General features: G+C 38.8%; 1 protein-coding gene across 1 annotated transcript in view; it reads right to left on the bottom strand.

Moving 5' to 3' along the window:
• The window catches only part of INTS7 (integrator complex subunit 7), an 81,616-nt gene that overhangs the window by 48,859 nt on the left and 17,469 nt on the right, over positions 1 to 15,288 (bottom strand). The window contains exons 5-7 of the mRNA XM_065936253.1: positions 10,943 to 10,989; positions 6,305 to 6,504; positions 5,589 to 5,711 (exon numbers count right to left, since the gene is read on the bottom strand). Of these exons, the coding sequence (XP_065792325.1) occupies positions 5,589 to 5,711; positions 6,305 to 6,504; positions 10,943 to 10,989 (370 nt within the window). The remainder of the gene's footprint in view (positions 1 to 5,588; positions 5,712 to 6,304; positions 6,505 to 10,942; positions 10,990 to 15,288) is intronic.

The following is a 15,288-nucleotide window of genomic DNA, read 5'->3' as shown; positions in this document are numbered from 1 at the left end:
CTATTTGATACAAGAAAACTGTTAGAGCAAATCCTAAGAGTTACCCTCACAAGCAAAAAAAATTTTTTTTTGTTTTTCTTTTTATCTATATGAGACAATGGATGCAAACCAAAACTAATTCCATTGCCAAAGGGGAAATTAAAACGGCTCTCAAGGAAATTAAAAGAATGAAATGATTTAAAATACAGTCAACCTTCAGTATCTGCAGGGGTTCCAAGACCCCCTGCGCTGCTGTGGATACCAAAGTCTTCAGATGCTCAAGTCCCTTCTCTAAAGTGGTGTGTTTGCATATAAGCTTCGTGTGCACATCTTCCCATATATTTTACATCATCTTTCAATTACTTACAATACCTAATACAATGTAAATGCTATGTGAATAGTTGCTGGCAAATTTGCAGGTGACACATTCAAGTTTTGCTTTGGAGGACTTTCTGGGTTTTTTTTTTAATACTTTTTTGAGTCTGGGGTTGGTTGAATCTGTAGATGTGGAACCTGAGGATATAACCAAAAACCATGAAATACCTAGGAATATCATACAGAATATGTACAAAATTTGTATGCTGAAAACTAAACACCACTGATGAGAAACAGAAGAAGCTCTACATAAATGGAGAGATGTGCCATGTTCAGAGATGAGAAAACTCAATACTATTAAGATGTCAGCTCTCTCCAAGTTGATTTGTAGATGCAAATGCCGAACAGAATCCTAGCAGACAAACTGACAAGTTGATTCAAGGTAAGGCAAGGAAAGGCAAAAGACCTACAACTTTCAAAATAATGAAGAAATACAAAAGTTAGAGGACCCACACCACCCGATTCCAAGACTGACAGATTTCAAGCTACAGAAATCAGAATTGTGTGCTACTGGCTTAAGAACACATACATGGACCAAAGGAACAGACTGGAATCCAGAAATAGATCTACACAGATAAGGTCAACTGATTTTCAACAAATATGTTGAGGTAACTCAAAGAGAAAGCACAGTCTTTTCAAAAACTTGTGCTGGAACACATGGCTATCCAAACACATCTTGATTCCTACCTTGCACCATACATGATGAAAAGTGAAAGTGTTAGTTGCTCAATAATGTCTGACTCTGCGACCCATGGACTGTAACCTGTCAGGTTCGTCTGTTCATGGAATTCTCCAGGCAAGAATGCTGGAGTGGGTAGCCATTCCCTTCTCCAGGAGACCCAGAGGATATTCCCAATGCAGGGAACAAATCCAGGTCTGCTACACTGCACAATAGTTAACTCAAAATGGATTATATAGAGTTAAATGAAATATGAATTTCATTTAAATATGAAACTTAAAAGTATAAAATTTCTAGAAGAGAATATATGATTAAATCTTTGTGACTCTGGGTTAGGTAAAGACTTCCTAGATAAAACATAAAAATACAACCCCAAAAGGAATGAAAAATGATAAATTAGATTTTCACCAAAGCAAAAACCTTCAAAAGATACTTATATTAAAGATGCAGTTACAAAGGTGAAAACTTCAGGAGACGGATGACCGCGATAGTTGCACAGAAGTGTGAATGTACCTGGTGCCACTGAACTGTACAGTTAAATATGGTTAAAACAGTAGCTTTTATATTATGTGACTTTTACCACAATAAAAAATTTAAAAGGGACTGCATTAAAGGCACATACCGGCAGGAAATATTTGCAAAATATACATCTGATAAAGAATTTGTATCTTGAACATAAAGAGAACTCAGTAACAAGAAGAAAACCTTAAAAAAAAAAAAAAAAAGCATAAAAGAATAGAATACGCACTTCACCAAAGAAGAAATCTGGTGATAACAAGCCTAAAAGGTTGAACACCACTTGTCACTAGGGAAATGCAAAATAAAACCACAATGGGATACCACTACACAATTATTCAAATGGCTACAACTACAGAACCATACAATAGAAAGTGCAAGCAAGGATACAGAACCACAACTCACACATTGCCGGTGACTACTTCAAATGGTGCAGCCATTACAGGAAACAATTTGGCAGCTTCTTATGAAATTAAACATACATTTACCACACAATCCAGCAATTCTACTCCTAGGTATTTACTCAAATAATGTCCTACAAAGGTCTGTACAACAGGAATTTTATTTATAATAGAAAAAAAATTAGAAACAATTTAAATGTCCACCAAGTTGTGAACAGATAAACTGTGGTTCATATACTGGAATACTACTTGGCAGTAAAAAGGAATGCACTAACTATTTACGTAACAATATGGATGAATGATGTTAAGCATTATGCTAGGCCAAAGAAACCATACCCAAAAGGCTACATATTATATAAATCCATTTAGATTTTGGAAAGGCAAACTCCTAGGGATAGAAATTCGTTCAGTGGTAGTCAGGAGTTAGGTGAAAAACTGAACTACAGAGGGGCCTGAAGAAACTTTGGAGTGATCTGAAAAACGCTCTATGTCACAACTGCGGTGGTGGTTACACAACTGTAAAGATTTATCAAAACTCGAACTGCATATCTAGAACTATATACCTGGGAAAGTTTCAGTGAGTAAATTATACTACAGTAAATCTGACTTAAAAAGTGTACTTCAAAGTAATGGCAATGGGAACACTAAAAGTTGCAATTTATGGAATGTGGCCAACCTGCACTAAGATGAAAATTAATAGCCTTAAGTGCCTCCATTATTAAACAGAAGAATAAAAATTAATGTACCAAACGCCTGAAGCATAAGAAAGCCATGCTGCTGACAAGTTTAATAAAGAAAAGGGAAACATAAACACAACAGTAAGAATAAAATAAAGATAAAATTTTAAATACAGACATACTACAAATTATAAAGGTTCTCCTTATGTTGATACTAATGAATCTGCAAAAAAAATTAAATGAAAAAAAAATTATCAAGATTGATTCAAGAAGAGCTAGAAAACTTCAACAGGGCCACAACCAGGTAAGGAATAGGAAATATTCTCAAAATGCTATCCCTGGAAGAAGGCCCAGGTTCAGACTGATTTATGGCCCTTATAAAGCTATACTCTCAGAAGACAGAAAATTTTTATGTCAAAGCTCTTAACCACTTCAGGGCGTGGAAAGGACAACTATTTACACTGCGTTTAGATTTTATTTTCAGAGTATTTACTTACAGAGCATTTACACTGCATTAGGCATTCTGAGTAATTTAGACATTAGATTTATGGTATATAGGAGAATATACATAGGTATATGCAAAAACTGTTTCATTTTATACAAAGAATTTGAGCATCTGAGGAGTATGGTATCCAGTAGGGAGTACTAGACCCAATCCCCCAATGACATCAAGGGACACCGGAATAGCAATGAAAGGAAAAAAACATGCAGCCACATGGATGAGTCTCATCAGTACCATGTTGAGCACAAGCAGTAAACACAAAACTAAACAGTGTATTTTTAGGGAGGCATAGATGGTAAAACTATGAAGAGCAAAAAGTGACTATCACAAAAGTCAAGAGTGGTTTCCTTTGCGTGCTATTAAGGCTCTGATCAGGGAGAAGCATGTGAGAGCAGAAAGCAGGGTCCTGTGATTTCCAGTGTTCTATTTCTAGCTGATGGAGACTACATGGGCTCTGGCTTAAAATTATTATTTAAACTATTAAATATACATTGCACAAGTGTGTGTGTGCGATTTATTCACAATAAGGAAACAAATGAGATGGAATAATACAGTGCTTTCACTGGGTCTGGTTCCCTAAACTGGCTGAGCACATTCTCTTCCTGCTTAGTAGGAAAAAAGCACCAGAGGACAGAGCTCTCTTAATTAAATTCCTAATTAAGCCCTCTTAAGAAGCTCTCTTAAGCATATTAAGTCTCTCTGAATCCTAATTTGCTCATCTATTAAGTGCAACTACTAATAACTGTCCTCATCTCTTGGGATATTTGCAACTATCAATCATATTATACTAAAACATGTTTGGCTTAGATGCTCAGTCGTGTCTGACTTCTTGCAGCCTCATGGACTGCAGCCTGCCAGGCTCTTCTGTCCATGGGATTTTTCCGGCAAAAATATTGGAGTGGGTTGCCATTTCTTCCTTGGGGGGATCTTCCCAACCCAGGGATGGAACCCAGGTCTCCTGCATTGCAGGCGAATTCTTTACCAGCTGAGCCACCAGGGAAGCCCAAGAATACCGAAGTGGGTTGCCATCCTTTCTCCAGGGGATCTTCCTGACCCAGGGACTGAACCATCGTCTCTTATGTCTCCTGCATCGGCAGGCAGATTCTGTACCACAAGTGCCACCTGGGAAGCCCACTGAGACATGTTTAGAAAATTGCAAAACACAAACTAACAAAAAAAAGAGCAGCTGAGTTTTCATAATCTGAAATTCAGAGGTTTTTGCTACACTGTAGCTATGATGATACCAAGAAATAATAAAATTCATGAAAACAAAGATTGAATTTAACAATTTTCCGTTTTGCTTTAAGCAGCATTTTTTAAAAAGTGGTACATTAAAAAGTGGTACATTACATTATCAGTAATGGGTAAAAAAATAGGGTTCTACCTTGAGAAAAATATTAAACATCAATATAACCTAAGAAATGCTATAAATGCTATAAAAGATTTCACATTAAAAGTCTAAAGATTGAGATCTTCTCTTGCATTTACAAAAGAAAACTTAAGACTGTCTTATCTTCTGTGTGAAAAGGAGAAATAAGCTTTTTACCTCTTCTCTAATAAATCATAGTCAGCACCAAAACCATTCTCCCTAAATTGAGTAAAGGAGACAGGAATAAAATAAACAACTTAACAGGGCTTCTCAGTTAGCCACGGTGCTGCTATGGGACGATTAGAAAAGAAACTAAGAGAGAAGTCTAAGGAACTACAACAAATCTAAGCATTAAAGGATATAAGCTTTCCAATAACTAGGCAACATCTTTGCATGGGGACATATCACAACTAGACTTCTCACGGTGATCATTTTGAAATGTATAGCAAAAAATGACTTCATTGCTTAACAGGAACTAACAGTGTTATAGCTCAATTACACATCAAAAGCAAGAAAACAAACAAACATGCAAACTCACTCAGAAACAGAGATGACATCTGTGGTTACGAGACAGACAGAAGTTGGATGAAGGCAGTCAAAAGGCACAAACTTTCATTTATAAGATAGGCAAGTACTAGGGATGTGATGTACAACATGGTTAATACAACGAACACTGCTGTAAGTTATATATGAAATTCGTTAAGAAAGTAAATCTAAAAAAATTTTTCTTTAATTTTGAGTCTATATGAGATAGACACAAATGGATGTTCACTAAACTTATTGAGATAATCACTTTACGATGTTCTAAGTTAAATTGTTATGCTGTATACCTTAAACTTAGTGCTGTGTGTCAATTATATTTCAATAAAATTAGGAAAAAAGTAAAGGGAAAATAATAAAGAATTTTTATATATTTACTTTGCCAGTTCTAACTTCTGCCATTAATATCAACAATACTCTTAGAAATTTTCCATATTCAAATACTTAAGATGACAAAGATAACATAAAAATGTAAATTGAAACACTTTGATCTATGACAACATCATATTATTTTTCTACATAAAATAATGATGCTTGAAGTTCTACATACCTGAATGTTTTCTCTACTCCAAGTATGTGGTGTTTTATTGGCAAGTAATTTCAGATCTTGAATAGCAAGTCTCTTTACTGCTTTCCTAGGGTCATTCTTCAAATACTGCAATAAAAGCTGAATCTATAAAGAAAATAAGTCACTCCGTGAGTAAAACCATCACTGAAATTATCATTAGGGATGCAGTGTAGTTTCGTGAAACTTTCAGGTTTGAGACAGGGCTCATTTCAAATTACAGCCCTGTCATTTGTTCACTATGTACCCATGTTTGGGCTTTTCTCCTCTTGTACAAAAATATACCTTCACTTAACTTGTAAGGTTCGAGCACAAGACCTGGCCTTAAACATATCAACTCTTCTTTTTTCCGCCCACCAACTCCATGCTCTGTACTCTCACCTCCACCTCATTTAATTTTTATAAGACTCCCAAGAATCAGCACCGTGACTACAACTCAAACCTTCCCGCCCGCCGCACCAACTCCGTGCTCTGCTCTGTACCCTCACCTCCACCTCTTTCTTCACAAGACTCCCAAGAATCAGCACGGTGAATACAAAGAGGGAAATGAGCAAGCAAAAGGAATTAAACTCTCTGTGACCGTTATCAGAGAAAGGGATCTCAATACTATCAAAACTTACACGCTACTTATTTTTTAGCATACAACACTTAACAGGCAAGTTTACTGAAGGAAAAGGAAGTTTAAAGAAAACTGAAATTACCTGCTTAGGCGTATCAACCAAAGATGACGCTGCAAGCAGAGTGAAAGTGTGCAAAGAGACAATCACCATCTTGGTGGAAGGATAGGCGGTGACCAGCTGCTGCAGGAGCTGACGCGCGCTGGACGCCAGGATGGCATCATGGTGCATGTGCTGCAGGATGGGGATCAACTTCAGCTTCAAGTCTACTGGCGTGGCCAGACCTGGACACGGAAAGAATGCTTAAGAGGTTTCTGACTGTCATCCTGGATAATATCTCACATTCAAAAGGTCTGATTCCATTAGCAAAATGACTATTTAAAAGCAAATAGCACACTCAATGGTTAGTTGCTCAGTCATGTCGGATTCTTTGCGATCCCAAGGACTGTAGCCCACCAGACTCCTCTGTCTATAGGATTTCTCCCGGTAAGAATATTGGAGTGGGTTGCCATTCCCTTTTCCAGGGGATCCTCCTGACCCAGGGATGGAACCCACTGGAGTGGGCCCTCCAGTATTACCATGCCCTCTGCCAGGGGATCGTCCCAACCGAGGGGCTGAACCCAGGCCTCCTGCGCTGCAGGCGGATTCTCTGCTGCCTGGGCCACCAGGGAAGCCTGCCCCGTTCCTACCCTGCACTCTTCTCCCTTTCTCTCTGTACCTCCTGAGGGTGAAGGTGAAAGTAGCTCAGTGGTGTCCCAACTCTTTGCGACCCCATGGACTATACAGTCCATGGAATTCTCCAGGCCAGAATACTAGAGTGGGTAGCCCTTCCCTTCTCCAGGGGATCTTCTCGACCCAGAGATCCAACCCAGGCCTCCCACATTGCAGGCGAATTCTTTACCAGCTGAGCCACAAGGGAAGCCCAAGATGCTGGAGTCGGTAGCCTATCCCTTCTCCAGCGGATCTTCCTGGCCCAGGAATCGAACCAGGGTCTTTTGCATGGCAGGTGGATTACTTACCAACTAAGCTGTCAGGGAAGTCCTGTCCCTCCTAATTCCTGTTTATATACTTTAATTTTGTATAGATAAAACCAAAGGAACACAAACACATTGCAGGTGAATTCTTTACCACCTGAGCCACCAGGAGGCCCCAACAGTACACTGGTATTAAGTTTAAATTCATATTATGCTTATATATATTATGTTTATGTAATATTATATTAGAGGTAATCAAGTTCAATAGTTTTTAAAGTATTTATCTTAATTTGGGGGTGATTATACCAGCTGACTGGAGAAGGAAATGGCAACTCACTCCACTGTTCTTGCCTAGAGAACCCCAGGGACAGCGGAGCCTGGTGGGCTGCCGTCTATGGGATCGCAGAGAGTCGGACACGACTGAAGCGACTTAGCAGCAGCAGCAGCAGCAGCAGCAGCATACAGGCTGATAGTAGAAAATATCCTTAAAAGGCACAGTAGAAAGCAGTCATATTTGCTGCCTCTTTCTTCCCATAGCATACCAAAACATATACATATCCATGAACATATACACACATGCATAATCACAAACTCAATGGCGATAACCTGTTACATTTACAAGTTTAATGATTTCCTTCAACACCAAGTCAAGATCAGGATGCGAACACACGTATGCATGGAGCAGTTGCAAAGTTCTCTGAACTTTGTGTAGCACTGCCTTTCTTCACAGCATACACAGCTGGAATCTCATTGAGGACTGATTCCAAACCATCTTTCCTTGTCAACACTGGAGCTAAATAAACAGAAAGTCTTTGCTTCTATAGCATGGTTTAACGGTGATAGTAAACAAAAAACTGTCAATCATAATGTCCTACTTATGTCCTACTTATATGCCAAAAGCTAATTTCTCTCTGCTCATGAGTGCTTTTTGCCACAGTAACTGCTAGTGTGAATATATGACGCCATTTCAACATCCAACAGTGCCTTATATCAACCGACGCCCTTACTGTTTGGCCTCTCTTCAAATTTAGGCAAAGCAGAGCATCCCCAGGAGATGGGAGAGAGAAGAATGAGGCCAGAGTATTTACTCCCTGGTTTTCTCTGTGCAGGGTCAGATCAGGCCTGTGTTATGACTGTTTTGATCCTTAAGTTACTGAATGCATTTGCAAGACCATTCTATCTTTGAACTCTTTCTCAATGGCTTTTGCTTTTTCACTCCTCCTGGTTTTTGTCCTTCCTCTGGCTGTCCTTTCTCAATCTCCTTGTATTCTCCTCTTTTACCCACACTTTAATTTCTGGTCTTCCTTGGGGTTGCTAATAAATTATCTTCTTATCCTATGTACTTCCCCTGAGTGAACTGATATAATCCCATGGCTTCTGCAATCAGCTATTTGCTTTTAAAGACTGCCTCCCCGCCTCATTCCTACCCCCTGAATTTCAGATGCATATGTCCCATTACCTTCTGGTCATCACCAATGGGATATCTCAGAAATACTTTATGCTTAACAGGGCCCAAAGAGAACTTCTGATCTTTACTATGAAACTGCCCGTGCAAGTTTCCCTGTTTCAAGATATGACAGCTCCATCATCACAGCTCCTCAGACCTTGGAGTCGTTCCTGATTCTCTTATTTCTCTCACATTCACATCCAAATTTATTAACAAATCTTGTTGGTTTCTATCTTCAAAATATAAAGCAGATCTGACAGCCTTCCCACCTTCACAGCTGTACACTGGTTCATTTCTACCACGATCTCCTGACCAGATCATGGCTAAGTTTCCGAGGTATTGTCTCTACTTAAGAGCTTCCCCATGGCAGACTCCTGTCTCGAGCAAGACTCCTGTCTCTGCAAGCCTATTCTCAGTCCAGCAATCAGAGGATTCTTTGTGTTTACAGACAACTTTACTGGAGGTTTTGTTGTTGTTTAGTTGCTAAGTCATGTTTAGGGAGACTCAAAATTTTACTTCGCAGAAACACATGCAGCTTAAAATGTAAGGGTATTTACCCCTCAGCCTCACCTGCCGCTTCTGTGTGCTGGGCTCCAATCTTCCTCTGCCTTGCCCCCATTTCTGGGCTGTGCTTAGCTGCTCAGTCATGTCTAACTCTTTGCGACCCCGTGGACTTCAGCCCTTCAGGCTCCTCTGTCCAAGGAGATTCTCCAGGCAAGAATACTGGAGTGGCCCTCTAGTATTGCCATGCCCTCCGCCAAGGGATCTTCCCAACCTAGGGACTGAACCCAGGTCTCCCACACTGCAGGTGGATTCTCTACCATCTGAGCTGCGAGGGAAGCCCACTCCCATTCCTACCCCATCGCTTTTCTCCCTTTCTCTCTGTCCCAGATTCCTGTTTATTTACCTTATCTTTGTATACATGAAACTAAAGGAACAGAAATGAATCTTAAATATGCACATTGATGGATTTCTACATATGACTGTCTCTATATTCATATATACACAGCGCTCACGTTATACAAAATCCTCCAGCATCCTAGGAGGCTTACCTGTACAGCTTTCACCAACTCCCTTGCTATCTACCCTATCTGTGTGGAGAGCCCCAGCAGATGGGAAGTTCATGTCGGGTCAGCGTATTTATTCTTTGGCTCCTCTACAGGGGTCACATCAGGTTGCATCACCCTGAAGGTCAGTATTCCAAAGCGGCCTTCTTGATGTGACTCCAGGCTCTGATAAGCGCTCCCTCCCCCGCACCTCAGATGGTGCAGGACATCGTCCCCTCTAGCATACTCTGCCCACACCTTTGTAAATGGCTCCTTCATTAAACCCTACTTGAATTACTGCAGTTCAAGCGTGACATGTTTGCTGCTGAGATGCTGTCTCATACAGCAGGTGTCCAGCAAAACCTGCTCAATGAATGAGTGATGCTGCCTTCTAACGAGAGCTTTCTGCAGGGCAGCCTTCCTCTGGGGGTAGCGGGGAAAGACAAAGGAATAAAGGGAAACCGGACAAAGCTCAATCACTGTATCTTGGTCTTCAACTAAGTGATCTTATTATGGCTCCATTTCCTTTTCCATAAAAGAAGTAAGAGTATTACCTATCCAAGTCTGCCAAATTGCACAATACAAAGACACACCATTTAGAAAAATACAAAGCAGGTCGTGTTCCCTAGCGTTGTGCAATGCTGTAACCCCAGAGCTTTCTTTTATGACTATGATGAGGGTAAATGAGGTAATACATGGGAAGCACAGTATGGAAGATGAGATTAGAATAAGGCTTTGTAGGCTACAGTAAGCAATTTGGATTTGGGTTTAGCTGCAACTGGAAGATACTGGAGGCATATTAGCAGAGTGAAGAGAGTCCCTGAGCTTCCCCCCAGGTCAGAATGTTTTCCCCCTAAAAATATGCATTTCTTACTCAAGTATCACTTGATCAGAAGTCTTCCTTGATCAACAGATATAAAACAGAAACATCTCCTCTTCCATCCTGCCATCGACTCTAGGGACTATCCTTCTTGCCTCACCTGGCATGTCATAAATTTACTCATCTACTGCTACCACCACTCCTTCCACCGTTCGAACGCAGGCTACGCGAGGGCGAGGGCTCTGTCTTGCGTAGTACTGCATCCTAAGCTCCGAGAATAGCTCTGGCATTTAGAAGACACTTAATAAACATTATTTGGATGAATAAATGAATGAATAGTGATTAGCACATAGTAAGTACTTAATGAATGTTAGCAGCTATTATTAATATGAATACCATTCAGTCACTTCGTAACACCAAATGAAGAATACATACCTTGAATCATTTCACTGATTTTGTTACAGATTCCTACAGCAAAATCCCTTTGGAAAGAGAAAACAGTATAATCTTTAAAACCAAAAAAAATTAAATCTGCTTCAGTTTTCTAAGGACTTTTATAGAACACAATAAGCACAGGAGAAATGCAATATTCCAAATCATAACTAACATTCCTAAGGTCAGTTGCTGGGGATGGGGAAGAATGCAACCAAAACCAAAACCCCACAAAGCAAGTGGGCTTATGCCAACACTGTTCCCACAGATCTTCAAGGAAAGATGTTCTGATTAATGAGTACTATTGTAATTTCACTACTGAATGACACTGAAATACTCAAGGTTACTATCTCAGTCTACAGTGTTTTAGGACTCACTTTTAATTAATAAAAGCTTTTAATACACAAGCTAATCATTTATATAAGCAATAAAATATACACCAAATATTCTGAATTTTAGAAAAACAGAGTAAGTATGAAGTAGAAGAAATGCAGTGGGAAAAATGGGTAGAGCCAAATTATTTAAAAGTGGCCATTTTTAGATTAAAGACCTAAATGTAAGACCAGATACCATAAAACTCCTAGAGGAAAACAGGCAGAATGCTCTTTGACATAAATGCAGTAATATCTTTTTGGATCTGTCTGCCAGCAAGATGGAAGTGAAAACAAAAATAAACAATGAGAACTAATTAAACATAAAAACTTCTACACAGCAGAGGAGACCATAAGCAAAACACAAAGACAACCTACAGAACGGGAGAAAATACTCACAAACGATGCAATAGACCACAGATAAAACCTTCAAAATACACAAGCAACTCATACAGCTCAACATCGAAAAAAAAAAAACTCAATAAAAAAAAATGGGCAGAACATCTAAATAGACATTTCCCCAAAGAAGAAAGAACAACTACAGATGGCCAAAAGGCACATGAAAAGATGCCCCTCATCACTAATTATCAGAAGTGCAAAGCAAAACTATAATACAATGAGGTATCACCCCACACCAGTCAGAACAGCCATTTATCAAAAAGTCTACAAATAGTAAGTGCTGGAGAGGGTGTGGAGGAAAGGGAACCCACCTCCGTGGGTAGTGGGAAGGTAAACTGGTGCAGCTACTCTGGAAACCAGTATGGAGGTTCCCTAAAAAACTAAAACCAGAGCTACCATGTGATCCTGTAATGCCACTACTGGGCACACACTCGGAGAAAATCATAACTTGAAGAGATACATGCACCTCACTGTTGACTGCAGCACTATTTACAATGGCCAAGACATGGAAGTAACCTAAATGTCCATCAACAGATGAATAGATGAAGAAGACGTGGTATATATATACAATGGAACATAACTCAGCCACAAAAAGAAGAAATAATGCCATTTGCAGCAACATGGATGAACCCAGAGATTATCATACCCAATGAAATAAGCCAAATTAACACAGACAAATACCATATGATATCACTTACATGTGGAATAAAAAAAAAATGATAGAAATGAACTTATTTACAAAACAGAGATAGACCCACAGACACAGAAAACAGATTTGTAGTCACCAAGGGGAAGTGGGGAGGAGGGATAAATTAGAAGTTAGGGTTTAACATACACACACCACTAAATATAAACTAGACAACCAACAGGACCTACTATATAGCACAGGGAACTATATTCAATATTTTATAATAACCTATATGGGAAAAGAATATTAAATATATATATATGTATAATTGAATACTCTGCTGTATACCTAAGAATAACATTGTTAATCAAGTATACTTCAATTAAATAAACAAACAAATAATTTTAAAAGTAGCCATTTTCAAAATATTGTATATCTGAAGAGTATTTTCTAAGGTGTTGCTTTTGAGTCTGTTGCAACTGAAATAACACTGAATGTTGCAAAAGTTATCAGTAACATGAATGTTTGGGATAAGACATTATATAATATGTAAAGAAAGATGATACAGATAATATGATCAAACTTGGTTCTTTCAGTCATGATTCATGACACATAAGGCATGAAATACTTTCGCTCTGCAGTTCAGTGGATGTCTATATAAAATATTTTCTGCCATTAAGTATTATTTTAACATTCTCTGACAAAGTGAAAAGCACACGTCAAGTACACAGTGGCTGTCTGCAGGGTAAGCACCATGCAGTCCTTAGAGTCATGAGGTGAACTAGCCATTTTTTCATGAAACTCCATAACTACTCAGAAATGGTTATTTGCAGGTATCTTCTGAAAAGATAAATAAAGTAAGCATGTAACTTTAAGAAAAATAACTGGGTAAATTTTTTGCCAATCCTAGCTTCTAAACAAAAACTAGCACTTCAGAAAACTTGTACCTGTCACCATGAGCTTGACAGCTTAATACTTAAAGGCTTTACTGATGAGATCAGTGGAGATAACAACAAATATGATCCTTTATATTTAACAATATGATCCTTTGATATTTTACAATGGAAACAGCCAACATTTGGTAGACCTGCATTAACAGAGTGAACCAATATTTCCCAAAAGACCAATGTCTAAGTTATAAAACCATACAAGGTAAGGGATGCCAATGGATTTCAATGCAATAGTACATGTTCACTGATACGGTTTTAGAGTTCACATTGCAGCTAACTTTTATGAACCAAAAACTTTCTAGTTCTGTGAGAGATCAAGGGAAAATATCCATAATTAGCTATAAAACCTTTAAAAATACTCCTCTCTTTTTCAACTACCTGTGTGAGGCTGGCATTTTTTCATATACTTTAACCAAAACAACACATTGCAAAAGAAATGGTGAATGCAGAACCAGCTGTGACAATCCAGCCCGACATTAGAGAGATATGTCAAAATGTGAAAAACAATGTCCCTTTTCCCACAAAATTGATTTTTGTTTTGGAAAAATATTTTCATAAAGATATTTTTGTGTCAACACATTAGGACTTTGTTATTCTTTAAATGAATTAATAATATATTTTAAGTTTAGGCATTTTCATCTCTAATACAGTAAACATCAATCGATGTAATCTGTATAAACAAAAAAAGCTCTTTGAGGACTTCAATAATGCTGGAGAGTGTAAAGAGATTCTGATACCAAATAGTTTGAAAATTACTGCTCTGATATCAGCCTTATATTCAATAAGAAAAAGTAAGCTGTAAATGTCTTGGGTACAAGGCAAGAGGTATATTAGGTATCTATAGATGACCTGTTCACATTTCAGAGTGCTCTTGTATTTGTTATTCCTTCTGCTTGGAATATCCTTCCTCCAGATGGCTGCCTCTTCTTCAGGACTGTTTCAGTTCAAATGCTACCTCTTCAGGGAGGCTATCCCCGATCACTCTACCCAAGGAACTTACTTAGGTCATCATCATAATGATAAAACGACTTTATTTTTCTGTAACATTAATGAGCAGCTCAAACTATTGTGGGTTTACATAGCAACAGAGCATTCATCTTTTCCACTCCTGTATTCCTGGTGCTTGGAATAGAGTCTGGACATGATGGATATTCACTAAGTATTTCTTAACTATATAATAACTTTTTTTAAACAAATGCAAAGTTTAAAATCTGTTACAGGCCTCTAGGGTCAATAAACTGCAAGTTTGAAGCCTGTAGTTTCCTTTTTTTAAGGTCTAATAACGTTTTTAAAAACTCTTAATGTCAGCATTAAAAATATGCTAAGAATATATAGTCTCATTCGCTGAGACTACAGAATAATCTGATTCTCCAGCTTTTTCCCACTCCAAATTCAGATCTGACAACACTGGTCATGGTCCTGCACCATCACAGTCAGCTGGCACCCAGGAGCAGTCACCCTTTCAGATGGTGTGCACATTCCAGTCCACCAGTCACCACTAGAGGTCACCACTCTGCTTGACAATGCCTCCCAGGTTCCTGAAGTCGCTTGGGTTTGCAAATCTTCCTCTGAGACCAGCTCTTAACAATTAAAACCTTTTTGGTGGCACAGTGGTAAAGAATCCACCTGCCAATGCAGGAGATTCAAAAGAAACAGGCTCAATTCCTGGGTCAGGAAGATCCCCTGGAGAAGGAACTGGCAACCTGCTAAAGTATTCCTGCCTGGAAAATTTCATGGACAGAGGAGCCTGGCGGGCTACAGTCCATGGGGTCACAAAGAGCTGGACACGACTGAGCACGCACACCCTCAGAACAAGTTACATGCGGTTACGGTAGCAGACAGGTAGAAATAGGATTAAGTCAGTTTTTAAAGCCCTTTTTTAGTCAACTACTCTAATTTGTTTAAGATCCAAAACTGATAAAGACACTAAGGTAAAAATCCATCTGTATTGGTTGAGATACCTGATCTCAAACCAGGTCATCGTCTCTGAGGGAAGTGCAC

The sequence above is a fragment of the Muntiacus reevesi genome, chromosome 5 (assembly GCF_963930625.1).
Source record: "Muntiacus reevesi chromosome 5, mMunRee1.1, whole genome shotgun sequence".
Lineage (NCBI taxonomy): Eukaryota > Metazoa > Chordata > Mammalia > Artiodactyla > Cervidae > Muntiacus > Muntiacus reevesi.
Note: the sequence above shows the minus strand (reverse complement) of the source record. Positions and strands in the feature narration are given on the sequence as shown.